Source organism: Amphiprion ocellaris, chromosome 7 (assembly GCF_022539595.1).
Source record: "Amphiprion ocellaris isolate individual 3 ecotype Okinawa chromosome 7, ASM2253959v1, whole genome shotgun sequence".
Taxonomy (NCBI): Eukaryota; Metazoa; Chordata; class Actinopteri; family Pomacentridae; genus Amphiprion; species Amphiprion ocellaris.
Genome location: NC_072772.1, coordinates 1,878,831 through 1,903,131, shown reverse-complemented (window position 1 = coordinate 1,903,131; position 24,301 = coordinate 1,878,831). Strand labels below are relative to the sequence as shown.

General features: G+C 42.0%; 1 protein-coding gene across 2 annotated transcripts; it reads left to right on the top strand.

Moving 5' to 3' along the window:
• The first annotated feature begins 611 nt into the window (after window positions 1-611).
• Window positions 612-20,156, top strand: zbtb16b (zinc finger and BTB domain containing 16b). 2 transcript variants are annotated; one of them, XM_023272050.3, is made up of 7 exons: window positions 612-772; window positions 1,912-3,169; window positions 5,849-5,946; window positions 8,244-8,330; window positions 14,609-14,779; window positions 15,873-16,040; window positions 17,506-20,156. In XM_023272050.3, exons 2-7 carry the CDS (start codon window positions 2,007-2,009, stop codon window positions 17,733-17,735), a joined length of 1,917 nt encoding a protein of 638 aa, XP_023127818.1. In that variant the 5' UTR covers window positions 612-772; window positions 1,912-2,006; the 3' UTR covers window positions 17,736-20,156. The 2 variants fall into 2 exon arrangements, with proteins under 2 accessions (XP_023127818.1, XP_054868195.1); XM_055012220.1 differs by lacking the exon at window positions 612-772 and adding an exon at window positions 1,194-1,324.
• The last annotated feature ends 4,145 nt before the right edge of the window (window positions 20,157-24,301 follow it).

Genomic DNA, 24,301 nt, shown 5'->3' with positions numbered 1-24,301 from the left:
TTCAAATGAAAAACACCTAAAAGAGAATAAAATTCAAGGGACAGTCTTCAAACCAGCTTTCTGTTTTTGAAGTTTTGGGTCTTTAGAAACTTTTACATTTAACCGAGTTGGACTCTTGCCACCATTATCTAAAACTGTAGCTTTGGCTGAACCTGACCACCATCTGGAGCCAAAACAAATGTGAGGCAACATAGTTAGAAAAAAAAAAAAAAAACCTTATTATAATGAATTGAAGAAAAAAAAACATGCATCTACTGAACATACTGGTGTCATTTTGAGAGTCAGGATTGCTGACTGATCCAACTAATCTGTCCTAGTCGGATTTCCTTCACAACCTTTACAGAAAGTGATCAGGGTGTTTATTCAGACATGAAATTGCCGGTTTAGTTTCCCTCAGATTAAAGGAGCAGGTGTCTGAAAAGGGGCTTTAATCTTTAATGAGGTATTTAGAACTACTTTAGAAACGCTACATTCTTTTTAAAATGTAGCAGCAACATACAAGTACTCACTAAGTCCAATTTTTTTCATAGGTATTTTTCCGTGTTTCCTTGTTGCTCTGATCGTCTCCTCTCTTCAACACGTGGTTCCTCAGGACGCTGGTTTTATTGTGAAGGCTCCAGTCGGCGGTGCGCTTTTCTCCCCGCTGCTTTGACCGTCGTGTCTTGGCTGGTGATTTGCTTACTTGGAGCAGGACTGAGTTTGGAGCGGGTACTGTGAAATGTGTAAGCATGATGTTGCCTTGATAATCAGCGAAGGACGTTAGGAGACGCAGGTAAGATCAGCTGTGACATCCATTTTTTTAAAAAAAAAAAAAACAGCATTATTATTTCTTCTCATTCTCTCCTTCAGGATTTCATTTCCAGCCGACTCCGCTCCGATGAACTACTTTTCAGTCCCAGACTAATTTTAATAATTAATATTTGATTATCGCCAGTTGTGTGTCGGCTCATTAGAATTGTGCTTTCACGGCAGACACGTGGAAATGAAAGCCAAGTTCGGTCGCAGCCTGATTTCGGATTTTCCCAAACTTGATTTGACTGGAACGCAGACTGTTCAGTTCTCCGTGACATCTATTTCACATCAAACTGGGTCTTTTATTTTCGGACGTTTCCCTCAGAGAGACAGACGTGTAGACAGACCGTAAATAAGCGCAGCATTGAGGGTTAATTTGTCGCAATGTGTGGTTTTGTCTTTTTGTTTTCTTTGGATAATAAAGGTTGGATTTTTGCGCGTCTGCACCTGATGCGCTCTGATGTTGCGGTTAGTTGAGGATGCAGCCTGTCAGCATCACCAAGCATCACACACGTCCTAAACATCATTCAAGGTATTTAAATGTAGTGGAGCAAAATGGATTCCGCTTTTTTTCTCTGCTTCCATCATTTTGGTAGTTTTGAGAACTTATTGAGGTATTTTTAGCAGCGGCGGCTTAATTGTCTTTAACGCATCTAATCATGGAAGTGCGCAGCCTAAATGAACTAATCAGCCCTTGAAGGCGTTTGTTAATAGCGGGCCTACCTGTTGAGGGCACGGAGCTCTCTCTCTCTCTCTCTCTCTCTCTCTCTGTGTGTGTGTGCGTGTGTGTGTGTGTGTGTGTGTGTGTGAGGAGCTTGATAAATTGAACCGTCACCTCTCAGTATGCAGACGTTATTACAGCGACGTGACCGCTCTGAACGAGACCTCAGACTAATCACCTGCAATGGAAACTGTTGCTTTGCTCTTATCGACCTGTTGTCAGGCTTTGCTTCTTAATTAAAATACATAAACATGTATGGGTGCATCAAATGAAACCCTTGAAGAAATCACGTGGGGGTTTATATATTTCACATGTGAAAAATATTCCTTTTGATGGATAAACAAAATAGAGTGTAATTGGATGCCTTTTATGTATCTAATCATTCACACTTTCCACAGATCCCCAACTGGCTGAAGGCAACTGAAGCAGGCAGGACAGCCACACCTCATGCGTGGCCTCAGCAAAGGTCCGAGTGGATACGGGTCTGACAAACATGGGTGTTCTCCAGCTCCACAACCCCACTCACTCCAGCACGCTCCTGCAGCGGGCCAATCAGATGCGTCTGACCGGAACCTTATGTGATGTCATCATCACAGTGGACGGCCAGGAGTTCCCGGCGCACCGCACTGTCCTGGCCTGCACCAGCAAGATGTTCGAGATCCTGTTCCACCGCAGCAGCCTGCGCTACGCCCTCGACTTCCTGTCCCCGAAGACCTTCCAGCAGATCCTGGAGTACGCCTACACCGCCTCGCTGCAGGCCACCGCTGAAGACCTGGATGACCTGCTGTACGCTGCCGAGATCCTGGAGATCGAGTACCTGGAGGAGCAGTGCCTCAAGGTGCTGGAGACCATCCAGGCAGAGGAGACCGAGGAGGTGGCTGTGAAGAATCACACCTCTGGAGACCACAGCGACCATGGCCGGGCCAGGCACTGGAGGCACATGCTGATGTCCAAAAAGCATTCCATACAGGACGGACCCACCCGCACCACTCCCACCGCTCTGCATCACCTGGCGCTGTACCACATGACGGACAGGAGCTCCCCGGGTCCTGAGTCCGAAGCGGCTCCAGAATCGAGCCCCAAGCCGGCCACCGAGGTCGACATGGAGCTGCAGGCTCAGAGTGCAGAGTTGTCCCAGGTTTCTTCCCTGGATCCTGCCAGAAGTATAAAATCAGAGCGCATGCAGGTGGACGACACCAACGGCTATGAGGGCAGATCCTCCAGCACCGGGGAGGGAAGTTGCATGTCAGACCAGCCCAGAGACGAGGGCCCGGGGACGCCCCTGAGAGGCAGTGTGATCACCAGCGCCAGGGAGCTGCACACGAGCCCCGAAGATGGAGGGCAAGTGGTGGCAAACGCTCTGGACTGTTTTCCCGGCATCGCTGACAAACACCTGGCCTCCATATACTCGGTGCCCTCCAACCACACAGCGGAGGGCATGCCGGTGTCAGTTTCGGTGGCCCCGTCCCTGGGCGTGCCGCTGGACCCGAGGGCCTACAGTGGGTTGCTGCACCAGGGTTTGCTGCACAGGGAGCTCCTGAGCCGGTTGGGCCAGTTTGCAGCAGGGATGAGGCACGAGGGCCAGACTCAAGGCCAGCAGTGTTGTGGCGAATGTGGGCTTCAGCTGCACAGCAGGCAGGCGATAGAGCAGCACAGGTAACACGCACTAAACATCCATCTTTTTTTTGGTACACTCTCCTGCAGCTTTCTTGTATGTTTTAATGGTTTTATTTTAAGTACTGTAACTAAAAAAAATGTACTTGTGCTGAGGAGAAAACACTGCTGCACACACACTGCTCAACATTTTTACTGACAAAGTGTGTTTAATAAAAGATGGATGTGCAGGTTGTTGTGTGCTTGTATGCAGTATGATGAATACTGAAATGCTGGACACGTGTCTTTTGAATTGGACCATACTTAGTCTTCAGGATTGTTTTTTTTTTTTTTTTTTGTTTTATCCCGTGATGCTAAAATACAACGCGAGTTAAAAGCTGGAAGGAGCAACAGCAAATATGTTAATTTATTCTCAGGGACACCTGCACTCATGTCTTAACAGTGAGACGTGTCGGCAAGTTTTGAATTGGGTCTTTGTGAGGGGTTTCGTATAAAGAGGCCATGGTGTCGCATAATGCTGTTATTTACAAAGCCTTATTTTCCAAATTCAGTTTGATTATTTGCGCTGAAGTGTGCCTCACACAACAGGCTGTCTCCCTGGCTATTTGATATGCATTCCTTAGCATCAGCAGAGAGGAGCCTCTCAGCAGGGACCATGCTGGACGCCTCAGCAAGATGATGGATAACTTCTGCTTCCCGACTCGCTTTGTTGATTTTTTTTGTTTGTTTATTTTTACTTTATTTATGAGCTTGTCAGTTTGCATTTTGTCACCGTACACAAAATGTTTACAACTAGCACAATGACAACTCTCATTAACTTCATTGCAGATGTTTCTAATTGTGCGTGCTGTGCAGTATTTGAGTCATCGCTAATCAGCAGAAATAAGTCAATCTTGCGAGTTCAAAGTCCTAATGCGCAGCTAACCCATGATTAGGATCACAGCCTTTCTCAGTTCGCGCCTGTGGCTGACATTTCAGCCTCGTGCCACTCCAGAGCTCTGTTGAAACGGAGCATCCTGTGGGATATTTAGTGATGCGCGCTGCTTACTCATGGAGACAGGCGGATGTCCGCAGGTTGAAAAAGCTGCATTGGTGGCATTGCTTGAGGATGTAATGAAGTTGCTGTAGGTGTGTAACCAGGTCACTGAGCATACACCTGGCCCGCAGATTGACATTTTATAGTGCTGTTCAAGAAGTCTCTCCTTGCACGGTTTCAGTTTGGCAATGCAGAAATGTACCCAATCTAGTTGAATAAAGAACTAAAAAAAATAGAAGAATTTGTCAAAATTACAGGTAGTGCCTACCAAAATAAAGCTTCACTATTTGAGTAATTTTTCAAGGTTACACATAGAACTGAACAATTAATATTTTTTGAATTAAAAGCTGCAACACAGAATATATGTTTAGCAGCATGTCTGACCCAGGATTTAAACTTGGTATACAAATTATACAAATTCATGCCGTCCTGCTTGTGTGAGTTATGCTTTTGATTGTATCTCATGTGGAGACGCTTTATCACATGATTTAAATGTCACAGAGTGAATAAAAAAAAAAGTGACTTTAAAAAAATTATACTGGAAATTGCAAAATGACAACTACCTATAATCCTTCAGCACTGGTTAAAAAAAGCATCTGCTAATAAATCAAACTGTCTTTTTTTCCTTGTGTTTGAAGGCAGCTCATGTCATTATTCTTAAATTAACTCCAAATAATTTACTGTTATTGTATCAGTGACAGTGAAATGAGGGGAGAAAGAAGGGGAATGAAGTGAAAATGAAATGCAATAATTGTCCCCAGCTGGACTCAAACTGGAAACATCGTGATTTCACGGTCAGTGACTTAAACCCCTAGGCCATCAGGACACTCTGTAATTACCCTTTGATTGAATAGTTGACAGTGGCGAGAAAAAGGAAATATAATGTTCACACCTCAGACGTCTCGGCTGTCGGGATACCCGGAATAAAATCTAATGAATCTTGCGTGAACGTTGAGGTTAAAATATCTTACACAGAGGTTGGGAAAATGTTCAAACTTAACTGTAAAAAGACAAAAATGTTGCTCCAAAATTACACTTTCATTTTACACTAATAAAGTTGAATTTGTGTGTATTCATTTACATCTCATGACCAGAGTAACCGCAGACTCTTTTTAGGCCATTTGCTGTGCTGTTAGTGGGGTGATGTAAGGATAACAGTACAGATGCCTTGCATGCTCGGATGTGTGTGATATGATATGATAGGTTTTGCTGCTGGCGGAGCTTCAGCGAATCATCTTCTTTTCTCCTTTTCATTGCAGTTACAGGAGAAGTGTATGTGTGTGCTCACATTATGCCGGGATGTGGGTTTGCGTGCGTGCACTTGTGTGTCTGTGTGTGGTGTTTGAGTGCGTGCCCAGTGTCTTGCAGTGCTGGCGGGTGGAGGCACGCGTATGTCTGCACTCTGAAATTAGCCAGATATCCTATTGTCTGTGTTCTTTTAGCATTCATGCGTTGTGATTCACAACTCCAAGGGCCTCTTACACTAATGATGTTGCATTCAGCGAAGGGATTCTTGCCGGAATTAAAACATGCTCCTCTTGTTACGAAGACAATGGTGCTTCTAGGTTTGGGAGACCTTACAGAAAAGGCGCAGAAACGAGATACTTTCATTGTCACAAGTGCATTCTCGCTTTTGCTCCTGCCTCTGTTAACACGCTCACATTAGTGTTTGTGTCTTTCCACAGGAGGCTGCATAATGAGGAGAAGGGCAACGGCTGTGAATACTGTGGCAAACACTTCCAGGACAGCATGCGACTAAGGATGCACATGTTGTCTCACACAGGTACGAAAGTAACTCTCGCCTCAGAGCGTTCCGTGCTGATTAACCCTCTTGATACAGTAGTGCAGCCTTTTCAGATGCACCTGTTCACGCCCCCCCCCCCCCCATACCAGTTAGTGCTGCTCCGAATACTTGGATCATGCTTTCTTTTCCATGCTTAGGTCTATGTACCTCCCTCTCTCCTCTTCGTGTCTCTCTCTCCATTTCAATCGTTTCTGTGTTTTTTCGGAGACTCTGGCAGCTCGCCAGCTCTGCCCCTTCTGAGTGATGACATCATCAGCTGCCGGCAGGCCTGGGTGTTCTGCCAGTGTTCCGAAGCGTGTGTGATGGCTCGCTCGCAGATGTGTGTCCAGGAACACACTGTACCCAAATGCAGACTTAATCAGACCTGACTGCTCTCCCAGCTACTTTATCCAAAATAGAGGAAGAGGAGGGAGGGGTGCGGAGGGGAGAATGAGGGAGGGTAGGAGGATCAGGGACTAAAAATGAAACTAAAACAGAAACAGAAACCTCAGTCGGAATATGTGTACAGACAAGGCGAAGTCCCTGTCCTCTCCGCCTGCTCTCTGAGGATTGTTCGGGAATGACATACTGCTGACAGATGAGAGAGAATCTGCCTCTTTAAACTTCACCTGAGTCGTGCCTCTTTTTTTTTTTGACTCCTCTATACCCTCTGCCACCCTAAACACAAATATTGCCTCGCATTACTCACAGACCTCGGCAACATGCTTTGATTTTCAATTCGCAGTGACATCAATAACAGCAGCACCTTTAACCTAATTTGAATTTTTGCATAAACTCTCCCCATCCCAATGTGTCAACCCATAATACTACAAAAAAAAAAGGGGGGGGGGGGGAGATGTGGATCTCATTTCTTTGTCACTGTGTATTTCGGTATAGCAGCCTTAGATCCCGCTGGTTGCTAAGGAGCGAGTGCTCCACTGCTCTAATGGGCTGATTTGGTATTCAGCTCGATGCTGGCTCTTATTTTGGTATGCCAGACAAAGTGTTTTGATGGAGGACGATTGCAGCCGCGTCTGGAGACAGTTTGATGGTTTATGGATGAGAGCACACTCCGTGCCTTTGACTGCACAAGACAATGCACTATGTTCTCTTCTTCCCTTATCACACAATCTCACACAACACAACACACCACACTGGACAGCGTCACACAACATCAGCATCTACAACACTGTTTCACTGTTACTACTGTGCAAGACGATTCTCCAAACCAAGTTTTATTTTTGTGCTGTGTAACAAAACGCACCGTTCCAAAACTGTAACAGTTTGTTTTCAAAAATTGTTGTTTTTAGAAATGGACAGATTGGGGCTTTTTTTTATTATTTGTGTGCAGCACTGGGAACAGTGGCACACTGTCTGTGTATAGAGGCATCGTAAGAGTTGAAAGAGGACCACATTTAGGCTGTAGCGCTCAGAGTTCCCAAAGCTTGTGGGTGTTTTAATGAGTCATTTTAACTTCATTTAAAGCCAGCTGAGCAGAAAATAGATCAGTGAATGAGCCCTGGGCCAGTATGGATCTGCAACCGATTTACATCTCTGTGAGAGCCAACCCACATCCAAACAGCTGTGTGTGAGAGAAAGAGAGAGTGTGTGTGCATATCTGTCCTATGTGTCTGTCTGTGCAGGTGTGAGGTGAGTGCAGAACAAGGAGGCAACGTTTCTGCAAGCAGACTGCATACTTGTCTCTTTCATGCCTTCATCAGAATAGACAAGGGCATTCCAAAGGTGAACTGGGAACTGTAGTTACAGTGTATGCGATGGGATTTGGGGTGTTGACTCTGAAGTGTTTTTTTTTTTTTTTTTTTTTTTTTTTTGATAAAGGGATGTGCCGCAGGCGGGAAGCGTCTGCTGTAGAGAGAACACCCAGTCCTTCTGTGGCCTCTCAGGCAGACAGTCTGCTCACTGTTCAGTGCCTGATAACAGGGCACGGTAAATAAAACTCTTCAGCTCGCCTCTTTTTTGTCAAGAAGAAGGGCCATTGCACCCTGTCTGGTGCTTTTGTTTGTCCCCAGTTGTGTTTTTATGGCGCTTTCCTCTGCTCCATTGTACTCCGCACATTTGCTTCCTTGTGTTAACACCTGAAAAGCACAAGTGTGTGACAAGCGAGGCTCTTTGGTGACTTTTCAAACGGCGTTCCTTTGTTCCTGCTCTTGTTGCTTTCTTTTTTTTCCCTCCACAGCTCTCTTTAAATGCTAAATTAACCGACTTACTCTACAATTACAAAACACACAAGTTTGCATTTATGTCTGACGAAGATACAAACTTGATTTTGTCCACAGCTCCTGCAGAGGCGCTGGTGTGTGATCAGTGTGGAGCGACATTCTCCTCGGAGGATGCTCTGGAGGCCCACAGGCAAACACACACAGGTACTTTTACAACACATGAGCACCAACACCACACACATTATGTTTAACCTGGGCAGCATGCATTGAGCTGTTGAGTAAGCCGTGACTACGGGACTTGTGATCATGGGTCTAAACTTGCTCGTCATGCTGGCTGGGTTAAACTGTTCCTGTCATGATGCTCCATAATTTATCAACAGGGAGGTGGGAGGCCCTCTCACATATCACCCACTAATATCTCTTGGCATCCGTACCCGCTGCATGCCACTTTGCCACAGCTCCACAGAGCCAACGTTACAGCTACACAGACATACTATCCTCCACTCCTTCCTGACAGCAGTTGTGAAATTATTTACCTCACATACTCACAACAACACCAGCACAAACACCTTTGTGGTTTGTTTTTTTTTTTTCAATGATCTCAAATCAAGAAAATGTTTGTATTGCATCCTGTTTCTCACCCAGTGACTGTCTGGCATTAACAGTTGGCATGAGAATGAGTCAAAATATTTTTTTCTTAATAGTTAGCATTTTGGGTTTTCTTTTGGCGGAGTGGCTACACAAACCTGGATGGTGATTTGCAATCTGGGCTGGTGGTTTAGAACAACCTGCCTGAGGAGGTGAAGTCATTAGGAAGTGCTTTACAGAAAGAAAAAGGGAAACAATGTGTGAAAACACAGCGACTAAGTGTGCAACTGATGGAATAAAAAGCATTAAAAGCAGTATTTTGAGTTAATAAAACATACTTCTATAGCATAAGGTGCCAGTAATTAGTTTATTAATGGTTGTAAAGTAATGAATTTATGCTTTCCTTACTGACTTCAATCTCAATCTATTGTCCAACATGTGTTTGACAGTGAAAATTAAAGCAGAATTGTTGCCAAACCGTACATTTGCCTGACAGTGTCTGAATCCACACCTTTTCTGCTACTGTCCGAGAAAGGTGATCACCCTCTCAGGAGCATTGGCACGTAACTGTAACTCCAGGTGGCACACACAGTATGAATAGTTAATGGATGTGGACATGGAGGGGTGTTAACGATGCCCAGAAGTTTCTACCCTCTTCTATGTGAGTTGTAAACATCCAGAGCTCAGTTTCAGCTTGGCAGTGTGTCCTGAGGCAGGGTATGGCAGGGCATTACTCTCTCATTTTGACATGATCTCAGCTCGGTCGGCTGTGACGCATGACCCTTTTTTTTTTCTGTTTTACTGACTCTCATTGTAGGCCTCAGAGCCTACACCAGGAGCTACAGGTAATCTAATCAGCTGGATCATGTGAGGAAACGCTTCGACTTCATGCAAAGATTTACGTTTAAAAGAATAAATCACCTGGGTTTTATTTCCTCTAAGAAGCACCAGGGTGATTTTTTTTAGTGTCGATAGTGCAGCCTTGGCTTCAATTTGCCATGTGGCATAACCAGTGAGCCAAATGAGTTTCCTCTTAGCAGATTAACACTTGTCAGACCTCAGCAGCTGCACCGCTGCTGTCCACCTCCTCTGGACGGGAAATAATGCTACTTTTGGGAGACCTTACTCTGCGGCAATTTGGCAGCATTGGCTGCAAGACTAGCTTACAGTGAAAGTCTCTTTAGCCATTTTGATATGTCAGAGGTGAACGGCCGTGGGTTGCTGAAGTTAAAGATCAAAGAGGAGGGTGAAGGGTGGGAGTCTGGGGGCGGGCTGAACTGTGGGAAGGGAAGGGGGTAGGGGGTATGTGAGGACTTCCTGAGGGCAAGAGGATTGCTGTTGGTGTTGGATGCCAGGACTGAGAGGAAAACAACATCATGTGCTGCTGTTTACTCCTCACCACAGCACTGTAATAGTCTCCTCTGACCTACTTGTCAGTGCCCAAAATAAAAGAAAGGATATGTCTCCGAATTGCTCTCACAACAAAGGGGTTTGTTTCATCACAGCAAGTTGAGGCTCTGGGGCACCGAGCTTTCAGTTTTAGAAAAAAACCCAAGAGTGTGGCTTATCTACAGCACGCACAGAAATTGACTGTATATGCTTCGAACCGTGCTGGCTGGCCATTTTGCCACCTTGCCCTCAGGAAAAGGCCATAAGAGTGCTGCCTTTGTGTACTCACAGCAGCTGCACTGTTTCCACACATTACAGGCTGCTTCATCAAGTGAATAATATTACCTTCTGTCCAAACCCTAATTAAACAGTCCTGTAGTCTATTCAGATACAGGCCAGGCTTTCTAATGCATCCTCCTTAATGCGGACCTTTTAGCTCGCTTAATTGCGTGTCTGTCATCATACTGCACCCTCCTGTTAAAACCCAGTTGTAATTCGTATAAGACTTAAACTGAACTGAACTGTGCTCTGTTTGGCCATTGTGCCCTCGGTATTTATTTGCACTGACTGTTAATGATACACAAAGGCCTCCAGGATGCACTGCCATTTCATGTAAAGTGAAATATAATAAATAGGTACAGAAGATACGATAAACATTCTAGGAATCGAGGCAAAAAGAACCAGAGTGTGTGACCTGAATGAACCGGTCCACGGAATGGTGGTTAAACACGAGCAACGTATCTCTTGTTGCATTAATTATTGAGCCGGTTGTTCCTCACTCGGGTAGATTAGTGGTCTACTGATGAGCGCCCGGGGTTGTTTAAGGTACTGTTAGTGTTTGTGCTTCTCGAGTCGCCTCATCTACGGGGAGCTGACTGCATACAGTAGCGTGAATGCACAGGGTCATGTGAGGTCTAGTATGTAATCTAGCCTGCATGACTGTGTATGTTTAACCGGGTGTTAGCAGTGTGCGAGCAGACACTGTGTATACACCAAGCTGGGCGCGAGGACAGGGTTTATATAGTGCCTTCACACTGCATACTGGTAGACATGAGCAGCATTGGTGTAATATTGTAAACTGTGAAATCTGTGTGAAATTCCTTGTTGTTTTGATAGCAGCAGGTGATTTGTTTAGCGCCGACTTGTCATTCACAATTTACCGAAACAAAAAGATCAAATTGTCAAAGCGCTTATTAAAATAATGGCAGTTATTTTCTTCATTACTGTTAAAATGTTGTTAAATTTCCACATTTTCAGCAAATATAAAACCAGCTTATTTACAGACCCATCGTTTTTTATTGGGGCTCTCAGGGCACGGAAGTTAAGATTAACACAGAAGAAATTATACAGATTTGCGGTCATCACTGATACAATCTCTTGTTCAATTTGCAGTGGGTTTACTCCCAGATTCTCAGGGTGGGAAAACTTTTGTTTGCCGCTTGAAAAGAAACAGGCTGCGCTTATTTGTGAATGAAGGGATTAGCTTGAACACTTCACCCCAACAAGGACCATGATCCTATCTGGTTGCCTAGACACATGGTTTTGTTTCTTAGGCAGCGTGAGAGCCTGGCTGGCTCCCACCTCAGTTGGACTGAATAAGTGGCAGATGTATGAAGGCAGACCATATTAAATCACATGAGCACACACATCGTCTTAGTGGCGATACGCTGAAATAGCGCAACAACCTCAAACTGTCATCAGTTCCTAAGCTAATTGTGCATTAGAGTAGCCATACAATGTTCATATTTTCTGCCTCGTAGCAGAATTGCCTAAAAGTAAATCATTATTCCCACTGTTAAAGCTCCTGCCCACTAAACACAATGCTCAGTCAACTCTCCAGCCTTTGAGAAATACCATTGATTACATGGTATTTACCCCATTGAGGGCCAAAGGTCAAGGGGTCATCCTCTGCCTTAAAACCCAAATCCCAGGCCCATTGTCTGGTTAAGGGTGAGAGCAGGGGGCAATGACAGCCAACTTTAGGGCTTATTCTCTCATAAAGAAGTTCCTCTGCACTTATTACCAAAGCTTACTGGAAAACTCTATGACCGCAAATCCTTTTTGTTTGAAAAGTTAACAGAGTGCAGTGAGGCGAAATGCCTCCACTAACACATACAAACACTTCCGTGCCTCCAAAAGGTTTTTTGTTTACACTTCAAGATATGATTTGGTATTTTTATTTCCAGCATCAGTTGCACAGAATAAAGCTGAAAACGACTGCTGAGCTGTTGTCACTGAGCATCAACCTGAGATCAAGAGTGAGAGTCTTGTGACAGAATATTTGTCATATTTCTTTTCACAAGTTTCAGTATTGTTGGTGACAGAAAGATCAGGTTATACATCTGTGAGTGTCTAAGAGTGTGTCAGGGAGTAACGGTTTAGCTCCACAGAGAAACTAGGATGTTAAACTTTCAGAGCAGACAGACAAAAGTATGCAAGCTGCATTGTAACAAGCATGTACTATATATGATGGTTAATAAAGAAAGAGTTGAGGGAGGATAATTAAAGCAGCTTTGAAGTATCTACAAGGTGGATAATGTGCTATTCAACTCTGCCTGCAGCCTCAGTAACATGGACACATTGGAACAGAAAGCACTCCCCCTGCTGGCTGCAGCAGATATTACGCACAAAACTAGTTAAAGTGGCTTCATATCACGGGTCATGCAGAGACTGCGTTCTGTGCTTCTTAAATGTCTTTAGCCATTTTAAATAGATCATTATCCAGACTTCAGTGTTGCACAGTGCATCGTGAGCTGGCATTAGTTTGGTATGACTCGGGGAGAAGGTGAAGCTGGTGAGACAGTGAAAGGATTTCCTGTATGGTCAGCGGATCAGGGGAGTGGGGAGGGTGCAGAGGCGTTGAGAATGGACGGCCTTTTGTCCACAACTAAAACATTGTGATCCACGGGTGAGAAAGGGCCCTGGTCATTAGGGAGCAGCATAAAGACAGGGATTGTAGGAGTTGCGTGAGGAGCCTTTGACTAATGGGCTTGGTCAATGAGGGCCTGAACCTCATTGTGTGCCCTTTGTGCACAAGTCCATAGGCTCAAGCCTCTGAACAGGTGCAGTTCATTCCACTGGATCGCCTCCCTGTAGGACTGCTAAAATCAGGGAATGCCTTTCATCCCATCTTTCTGTTAATGATTACAAATGATCTCTTCTATTAGTGTTTTTAAAAAATTCGGTTCATGGTTTCAAAGCAGAGGCTTTATGCCACACTGCAGCTATCCGTGAAATTCTGAGTCGAACAAAAAGTGTCTTGCATTGTGTGAGCAAATTGTGATACATGGATTACTAAACAATACGCTGTGTTTTTGAGTTTTCCCTGAGAATTTGCTTGATTTGTTTCTCTTTCTTTCTTCTTTTGAACAGGCTTGTCTGTTAACTTGATTGAACCTAAAGCAAGTGTCTGACACTCTTCCCTCTTAGTATGAGTGTGCTGTATCCCTTTCCCTGCGTTAATTCCAATTTAATTGCCAGTTGCCTCAAGGCACTTCAATAACAGTAACAAATGATTTGATTTAGTGGACCTCATCAGACTGCATTTTAAATGCGACACAGCAACCCCACTTGAATTCCAATGAAGTGCTGGCACAGTCCTCTGTTTACTAATGATCCTCCGCTGGAGATGTCTGATTGAATCTGAGTCAGGAGCAATGGGACCTGCTAGCATTGTAAATGATCTGCAACCTGAGCAGACAGAGAAATAAGGACCTCATAATCTCACATTAAAGCCTCACTCTCCAGGACATGCACATTATGTCCAATGCTGCTGATTAACCAGTCCCTCAGTCTTACTGCACATATGAATTTGCTTCGGTGTGAATGCCAGAATGGATTTGAGTGCAGGCGTACACAGCCTGTAGATCAAGTGTTGACTGTATGACAGCCAATGGATCTTCACATAGCCATTTTGACTTAAACTACCCTGCCAGCGTCTCCCTATCTGTATTCCTCTCCACACTCTGTGCAACAGGAAAGCAGCCCCAAAGAGATGCCAGGTCACACACAGGATTAAACTGGATTGTGTTTTTTCCTGCAGTCCTGCTTTTAATGGCTTGATATCACTACTTAACATTCTGCACAGAGCGCATAGTGTAGGCATCATTTAGGGTGGAGCTACTATCAGCTGCTCTTTGAGCACAGAGGCAGAGGACTTTACAGGCTGGAGCTGACTCCTGATGGGGAATGAAGAGAATAATTACACATCTAAGACACCAGGAAGGAGCCACTGATTGTGTGATTGGCATGCTGTGCATTGTGTGGGAAATTCTTAAAGAAAACAATGACTTTCATGGTTTAAAATAGAGCATATAAAGACTCACAGCTGAAAGTGCCTCTGGGCTTTTAGGGGAGTTAGTTTAGGTAGAGGCACTTGCTCTTTGAAAGAAGCTTTTCCCTCAGAGGACTCACACAAAGTTGAAGTGACCCAGTTTCCCCACTTAAGGCCCTGTCTGTGTATGGTACTGAAATAACTGTGCGTCTGTGTCTTGTGCATTCTCCAGGGACTGACATGGCGGTGTTCTGTCTGCTGTGTGCAAAGCGCTTCCAGACCCAGAAGGCCCTGCAGCAGCACATGGAGGTCCACGCAGGCATGCACAGCTACATCTGTAGCCATTGCGAGCGCCCCTTTCCGAGCCACACTACCCTCAAAAGACACTTGCGCTCGCACACGGGTAAGAGACGGACCGTTTGAACCGTCGCTGTTATCTACGGTGTCACCTCCTGTCATGAAACGCACACGTCGGTGTCAAACGCATGCATATGTTGGAAAGGAGACAAAGGCAGCTGTACTTATTTTTGTATATGGGTTAATTTCCTTAGGTTATTGGCTTTAAGGTTTTAGTCAATTTGCATGCATCCTCTCCCACCCTCCTTCCTCCTTCTCTATAAGATGACTCACCTCTCTGATGACAGCACTGTACCGTTATGGCCGGTGCATATTTTGGGCAATTTCATCCTGTTTATATTTTGGGTTCTTAGACAGCCTTTGGGCCTCTGCAATTCACGGCTGTCAGTTCTAGTGTGGTTCACCCAAAATGATAGAGGAAACCCAAATAAATATTGAAGGAAAAGCAAATGGAAATGACTTGTCTGTGTGTTCTACCGAGGGTGAGTCTTAGTGCCGCAGGAGACGGAGAGATATTTACTGAAAAGATGTCCCCCTTTCTTCTTTTACCTTAAATAACACTCCCAGCTGTCAGGACGGCTTGATGTCTAGACGGGAGAAATACATAATTGATGTGAAGAGACAGAAGTGAAGGGAGTTTTGGCCATGGCAGCGTATCTTGTTTGTATGCCATTCTGCTTGGAAGTAACATTTTGTAAATGTCATCTGCTCCACAGTGGGGTGGGGGATTGAGGAGAATCGGCCTGTAATGAGGAGAGCAATGTATCCTCTGACTTGGCTGTTGCTGTGGACACTGAGATAATGAGGCACATAGGTCATTGGAGATGAGTCAAACCCTCAGCCTAGGAGAGAAATAGATTAACTACAGTATAGAGAACAGAGCAGCACATGCCTGGAGGGCTTTTATTAGCTATTAGCAGACAGCCAAGAGGAGTGTCCTCATGTCATAACATTAGCGACATCTGAAAGCACATTATTTTCCTACTTGATATGCATGTGCGGAATAGGCCTGTGTGACTGTTTGACCTATGCAGCTACATATGCACCATGCCATGTCGTGCCAACCATAAAGCTAACTTCTCATGATTACGGGCGACGGCGATGTTGCGACGGCTGTTGTGACACGATTGTGCTTTCAGGCGATCACCCGTTTGAGTGTGAATTCTGCGGGAGCTGCTTCAGAGACGACGGCACGCTGAGGGGCCATAAACGCATCCACACAGGAGAGAAGCCTTACGAGTGCAACGGCTGCGGGAAGAGGTTCAGCCTGAAACACCAGCTGGAGACGCATTACCGTGTTCACACAGGTGAGAGTTCAGAGAGGAAAAACTACAGCAGAGCAGGGCTTCAGGGTATTGATACTAAGATTTGTAGATCAGGTGACTGCACTGGGTGACATATTACAATAAACATGACTAATATTTTGATTTAACACCACATACACCATCCTATCGTTATCAGATACATTACAAGTGAGAGTTTAGAGAAGAAAAACTACAGAACAGCAGGATTTTCAGGGTATTAGAGAATTTTTGTACTATTCATTATTCTTAAATTTAAAATGTTAAAGATCACACAGTTGCTGTAGGTGATATGTAACTACAAACTTGGCCAATATTATGATTTAATGCCACATATGCCAATCTATTGCTGTCAGACACATTACTGCCTGCACACAGGCGAGAATTCAGAGACGAAAAACTACAGGAGAGCAGTGATTTTAGAGTTTTGGTGCTGCTAAAAGACTTTTTTTTGTATGGTTATTATATTTTGATTTAAAATGGTAAAGCTGTAGATCACACTGTTGCACTAGGTGACATCTTACAACAAACATGGTTACAGTTTTGATTTAATGCCACAAACTACCATTCCTTCCTATCACAGGATTTTTAAAAAATCTTTTTAAAAATATCTGCACATATTTGTGACTCATTTTTAGGAGTGACCCCACATACAGAGTAAAAAATCTGAAACTATTGCCTCAGACTAATGCATTTAAGGTTTTTCACTTTTTGCTTTTCAAGTGACTACTGACAAAAAGAAAAGCTGAAAAATCAAAAATTCGATTTTCTTAAAACCCTGTATTTTCTTACAGTTAAAAGCCAAGTACAGGGTTAAAAAAAAAAAAAAATTTTATGAGTGAAAGGGAAATAGACTCATGCATTTTTCACTTTTAGAAATTCACGTGAAGAACTGAAAAATGAAACTTTGCTTTCCATAAAACTTATTTTTTTTTTACAGCTAAAGAAAAAGCACTATGTTCTCCACAAATCTATTATTTTATAAGTGAAAGCACAGCAACATTAACAGTTTTATTCAAATTCAGATTAAATGCATTACTTAAACACAACATTTTGATAGTTTTGCAGCTGTTAGCTTTCCAACAAATAAGGATACAAAGAGCTTTCATGTTAATTTACTTCACATAAAAACACTACTAATAGATTTAACTAAATCAGTAAATGTTGCAGTAAATGTTTCAGCAAAGCCGAAATTTTAGTGCCCGCTATCCGATATCTCTCTGAAGTGAGGAGAAAAAAAAAGAGGTTCTGGTGGATGACTGACTGAGCAATATCTAGTATCAAACTAAAGGCAAACTGATATAGGTCTAATCCTTGACCGCAAACACACACACACACACGCTCGTGCACACAAACACACACACACACCTGTTCAAGTACAGTGCACTGACACAGAGGTGAGTCCCGTCTCACCTGGCAGGCCTCTGGCTGCAGGTCTACAAGGTTAATGTTGTATTGTTGAATTTTTTAGGTGAGAAGCCATTTGAGTGTAAGCTGTGTCACCAGCGGTCCAGAGACTACTCGGCTATGATCAAGCACCTGCGCACCCACAACGGAGCGTCTCCGTACCAGTGCACCATCTGCCAGGACTTCTGCCCCAGCCTGGCCGCCATGCAGAAGCACATGAAGGGCCACAAGCCAGAGGAGGTGCCGCCGGACTGGAGGATAGAAAAGACTTACCTGTATGTCTGTTATGTCTGAGCAGGACTTGGACCCGTTGCACAGTCTCACACTTGCACACACATATACACACGCGCGCACACACACACACACACACACACACATACACCTTCACTATTGGATGAAACGCTGGTAGCTTCAGTGATGCTGATTTTTAATGCTGAAGGATTACATGTTTCTGTGAGGGTTTTCACAAAAAAAGCTCTTTTTGGATAAACTGAAAAGCGCATTGTGGGAAGTTGTCGTTCTAGGTGATAGTACAGTTTTTAACCTGACAACAGAGACATGCGAATACAAAATGTGTGTACACAATAGGGCTGCGACTAATGATTAGCTTCATTACCAGTCAGATCCTTTTTACTCTGAAAAATGTCCAACAGTAGGCACATTTTGGCGACAAGATGACATTTTCAAATAAATAGTTTTGTTTGACAAACAGTCCAATCCAAAGAGATTCAGTTTGCAATTATATAGAACTCAAATTCTCACTTGGAACGGTGAATATTTTGTACTTTCCCCCGAAAATGACTGAAAGATCAATCGATTGTCAGAATTGTCGACAGTTTCCTGATGATTTACCTATTTTTTGTCCACAAACACACACTGTTCCTCTCTCCCTCTTCCTCTCATGCACACACAGTTTTGATAAACTGTATCTAATGGATCCACTGTGGTTAAAATCAATGCCACAATGGCTGTGACTGCTGACCTGTATGTGCAGCAGGAGCGTTTTGACTGATTGCTGAACCATTGGGCAACTCCAGTCATCTTCTATGATTGTGCAGTAGATGTTGAAAATAATTCCACAAAGGCTTGATTGGCTGAACTTTGCAACATTTTCTCTCTTAATTTCCTGTGACTTCTGCATTTTTTTCCTGTCTGCCCCCTTTGCTGTTGCTGGAGTTTTATTTTGGAGTTGTTTATTTTCTGCATGTTTTACTTGAATGGCTGCCACGTTTTGACCTCATAAGCTTGATCTCTTTAATTGCCTTGTCTTTCTTGCAGTGGGTGTTATTGTTTCGAGGTAGCTGGCTCACAATTTGAGTTTCTCTCGTAATAGATTTTTGCTATTTATATGTTGTTTTATTTGTTACCAAATATGTGCTGGTTTTCATCACACAGTCTGTGTCTCTCGGGATGGTTTTCGAGTAGAGCGAGCTCTACCTCTCCTCACTCTTCACTGTTTGTTTTTTTGAAATCCACTGCAAATTTATTCATCCATCAGTGGTTTTATTTTTTCTAACAAATACATCACAAATTTACATGGTCAAACGGTGTGTTAAAATAAAAATAAAAAACGCGACAAAGCCTCGAAACGGCTTTTATGTGTAGTTTTTTTTTTATAATTAACTATATATAGATGTCTTATGAAATCACAGAATAAGAATTTTCTAGGAGAAAATTGAAGAAAACATGAAAAGAAGTTGTTTTTTTTATAAAACATGAAAAGAAAATTCTGACATTGAATTACTATGAGCAGGCTATTGTCAGTCGTAGTGTAGCTGTAATGTACAAACTGTCATGGTATGTTATTCCCTTATGTGAGCCTAACACGGGCCTTATAGATTTAAACATGTTGTATTTTTGTATTACAGTAATTTGCTATCTGTTTACATTTGGTATGATTTGAGAAACATCTTAATGTGTGTGTTTTATAAGTCTCTGATTTGATTAAGATCCCTCCCTTGTGCCTCTTTTATAAGTAGAGCATTGATGTGCTTGAGTACATGGGTCTGTGCTATTGGTAGTTGTTTCTGGGTGTTTGTTTATTGTTAATTAAAGATAGACTGCCATGTAGATTCACCTTGTCTGAACATTGCAACTGGAAGCAACATACTGTGATAGTGGCTGATACTCTGATGCAAGTTCCAAGCAATTGTGATGTAAAATAAAAGTACACGCTTGTCTCAAATTGTTCCCTTCAAAGTGACAATGGACTGAGATCTTCGGATGAAAACTGTGTGTTTTGCAAATCTTGGCATCTGCGGGCATTACCAATGCCTTCTTAAGTAGCCAACAACACTCAGTGCCATGAAAACACACATTCACTGTATCTATTCTACATGAACATGCACTATAAATGGATTTCCTCGGTGGACCAAAAGAAATAGAGCACTTTTGTTTGAAAAGGGTTTTTTCTTTGATCTTTCTATGTTGTGATAATGCAGCTGTCTTTTATTTGATGTGTCCTAGAAGGATGTGATTAGCATTGTTTAGATTATGTCAATGTCTGTCTACCTCAGGGCCAGATCAAAGCTCGACCTGGTATCCAATCAGGGTTGTTCTTCTTGCCATGTGTGCAGTAAAATCCCTCTTCATTACAGCTTTGTAACACAGTGTGTGAAAGTGTTTTCTCAGTGTGGATTCAGGCACAAACTCTGTATGCGTCAGTGTTCAGTGGCATGGTTAAAAAAAGAATAAAACAATTGACTATTTTATGCATTCTGTCTCGCTCGCCTCCTGTTTTCTGCTGTCAGCGCCAAAACTGAACAGTTCAAAACCCATCTGGTCTGATGTAACCCCACAAGTGCTCGGAGGACATCTGACATGCTCTAAATGTGTGATTTGAATTTATTTTGAACTGGTTGTCATTGAACACAAGTGATAATTTAAAAGTGGATACTGTTGGTATGTATTTTTTTAATAGAAGTCCACTGCAAATGTCTACACTGGTCTGGTCAAGTTCGTATTTCTACAAATATCACTTGGTGCTGACAGCAACTGCATTTCCTTTTTTTTTTTTTTTTTTTAAATTCCCCCTTCCGTGAAGATCAAGTTTCTGGTGATGTTTTCATTTGCTAGAAGACTTATCATGAGCCAAATACGCAGTCAATGCCAGGCTGAGGATCCACAGTGTAAAAATGATACTCTCAAAAATACAGATTTAAACATCTGGGGTTTCATATGTAACAAACCTAATGAACCAATCGTGTCAATTTTGAGAGTGAGACTTCCTGTACCATTATTGCTTCTCAGAATTAGTTTCTGGTTCAAACATAAACAGCTGTATTATTCCAATATTACAAGTTGCCATTGCATATTTTAGAGTAGCTTTATAATGTATGAGCAGAGTCGTAGGTGAGCTGGTGTGCTCAAGTTGCAGCGAGTGGGAAGAGGTGACTGACAAGTAAAGCAGGGACTTCATAGACGGGCACATGTTGGAGAAAGCAATAATGTAGAGGTACATCCAAGCAATTTTATAACACAAAAAGGATTGTTTTCATGAAAAAAAGAATCTAAATATGTAATTCTGACACACAGAAGAGAGGGACTTCAAGATAAATTTGAACAGAATACATGCTAATCTATGCTTTATACCTGCTTTATCTTGTGGGCACAAATCAGCAGCTAGAAGATCCCCGGTTCACATCCCGGCCTTCCTGGGATCTTTCTGCATGGAGTTTGCATGTTCTCCCTGTGCATGTGTGGGTTTTCTCCAGGTTCTCTGGCTTCCTCCCACAGTCCAAAAATATGCTGAGGTTAATTGGTGATTCTAAATTGCCCGTAGGTGCAAATGTGAGTGTGATTGTTTGTCTTTATGTGGAGCCCTGCAGCAGACTGGTGACCTGTCCAGGTGTCTCCTGCCTTCACCCTAAGTCAGCTGGGATAGACTCCAGCTCCCCCCGCGACCCTAATAAGGATTAAGCGATTTATAGATAATGGAGTTTTGTTCAACAGAATACAGACACAAAAATCCCAGGGAGAACCACTCTAGGTGATATCTAGGTTATATGAGCTTCTCATGTGATAGCACGACCTCTTTTGACTGCCCTGTGTTCTGGTTTTGTAAAAGATTCAAGTTGAAAATAACAAGCAGAAAGACACGTGCTTTTTTACGCAAAGTGAAACAAACATGTCCATTCAAAGTGAATCAAAGGCATATTGTGTGCACATCTACCCATCTCATGGTGTCAGGCAAGGATTAAGTAAACTATTAAAAAAAAAAAAAAAAAAAAAAAACAGCTCAGGATTGTTTCTAAAGAATGCTGAGAAACCTTTACCAAAACTGCCGTCAAAAAGTTGATTTTGTTTCTTCATGCACAGATTTCTCAGCATTTCTTTGAGTGTTTTTGGTCCAAAATTAAAAAGACAAGGACAAACTCAAAGGCCAAACAGGCAGACAATGAAGATTTGGCAGACAAGGATGTGACTGAAGGGAATCATGGGAAATTAAGCATTTTTAGTTTTTGTTTAGTCTACTCCACTCATGTATGGATGATATTTCAACAGTGATTTTAAGGTTCATGTGTCATCTGAGAGCAGGCAACAGCGTAGCATTAAATCACAACCACTGTAGGCCTAAAAATGATCATTTTCATGGAAAAATTTGAATACTGTCATTTTTAGGGGTTTAATCAGTGACCAGTGAAAGGTTAACTATTTACCACTTACTTTTTACATTTAGCTGAATGACTACATTCTTAGTTTTGTCTGTCTTCTCACCTTGTAGCAACCAATAACGTAATAATGGCCAATAACGGAATAATTTTGGCCATTTTAAATGTAATAAAGCCAATAATGTAATAATTTCCCAATAATGTAATAATGTTTTTGATCCAATAAAGTAATAACATTTTGCCAATAATGTAATAAGTTAGTACGTTATTCGTCGGTTATTACGTTAATGGCCTAGCATTAAAAAAAATCCGCTGAAAACGTAATATCTGCAGCCGATAAAGTAATAATACATAAACAGGATTGCACTTCTTTTCTTATATATAAGAGAAGCACTTGCAGAGAGCCTAGAACTAGACAAAGAAGATGACTGCTCCATTAGTATTATGAAGCCCTCTGAGGTTGCTGGACCAACAGTGGTCTAAGCTTACACATAAAACAGTTATTTGGCAAGGGCAGTCAATGGATGAAAGCCTGGATTCTTCTCAGTAATGTCGTTTTTGGGCAGTACAAAGTTAAAGACATTTACTGGAAGAAGCAATGTCAATTTTATGTTGATGTTTTCCCCTTAGTTCATTATTTACATAATACTCCTCAGTTTTTTAGAGTTAAGTGCCATTATAGTGCCAGTCCAGTTATTTAAATACAATTTTAAGTAAGGACTGAATCGCTTTTCCTTGAGAAATGTTTGAAAAAAGTTTTAATGAAATGTTTTCTGAGAAGAAAATTTTGGTAAATTCATTTGACAATGCAACATCCAGTCCAACAGAGACACTCACATGGAATTATGAAGTTACATATCTAGGCAAACAAACCATATTCTAAATAAAGATTTTGTACAAGAAATAATTCTTAATTTGGCTCTTACAACCATAATTAAGGAGAGTGAGAGCGACATGGGATGGATCCAAGATGAATAAATATGACGACTATGCCATCCACTGTACCTATTTTTGATGAGTAAACTGCACAAAGACATCTTTAATTTCACAGAAATGCAGTCCTATTTATGTATTCTTACATTGTCAGCTGCAGTCAATACATTTTCAAAGGATTTTTCAAAAAAGATTTTTAATGCGAGGACATTAATGTAATAACGTAATAATTTATTACATTATTGGCAAGTTGCTATGTTATTGGCAAGTTATTATGTTACTGGCTTTATTACATTTAAAATTCAATTCAATTCAATTCAATTTTATTTATATAGCGCCAATTACAGTCAAATTGTCTCGAGACGCTTTACAGAACCCATATGCCTGATATTGGGCAAATTTATTACATTATTGGCAGGTATGACATTACTGGTTGCTACAAACCTGTTAACTATAGTTTTGCTAACCATTTTGACCATTTACTCATGACCCTTTCAGCTGGTTATCCATTATTTCTGCCAATTACTTTCATGCTATGTCACACACAATGTGGTATTTAGATGTTATAGTGTGTACTGGGAAAATGTGACCAATTAGAGAATGATTCCAGTAGCTCAACTCCCAACCTGATACAATTCAATCAGTTCTAACCTCCTTACTATAATATACAGAGGTGAAAATAAAGAATAATTAAATAAAGAATTGATGACTATGTCTCAATCATAACATGTCCCATGAACACTTTCCTAGAGACACTACTGGCAAAATATGACTTTATGTTTTGATATAAAAAATGAGAAATTAAAGAAGATAACTACGTTTTTATTGTCTTCACATGATTAAAATACAACACAACTGAACCATTAGAGAGCATTTAGCATTTTTTTGTGCTTTGATTTAAAAAAAAACAAAAAAATATTCAAACATGGCCACCACATATGCAAACGTATTCATATTAACTTAAAATATTTGCATATTTATTATTTTACACATGTTAGGGGGATAATTAATAGCATTAAACAGCTAGCTTTTATTGCTGTGGTAATACTTCACAAGTAGGCAAACTAAAACACAACTACCCAGCTTTTTCTTAGCTTAGTTCCAGCAAGCTATCTGATAACATATTTATGAGAAATTATAGTTGTTTCAATTCAGAAATTTGATTTCTTTACAACTGCATGTATTCTGTGATCCTCAAAAAAAATTTTCCTCATCAAAATTACGAAGAGCATTGTCCCATTTTGAGAATACACAAGTGGTAAAATAGGACACTGACAAAATTTCAAAAGGGCAAAAGAAGTGTAGGATTGATTCTTA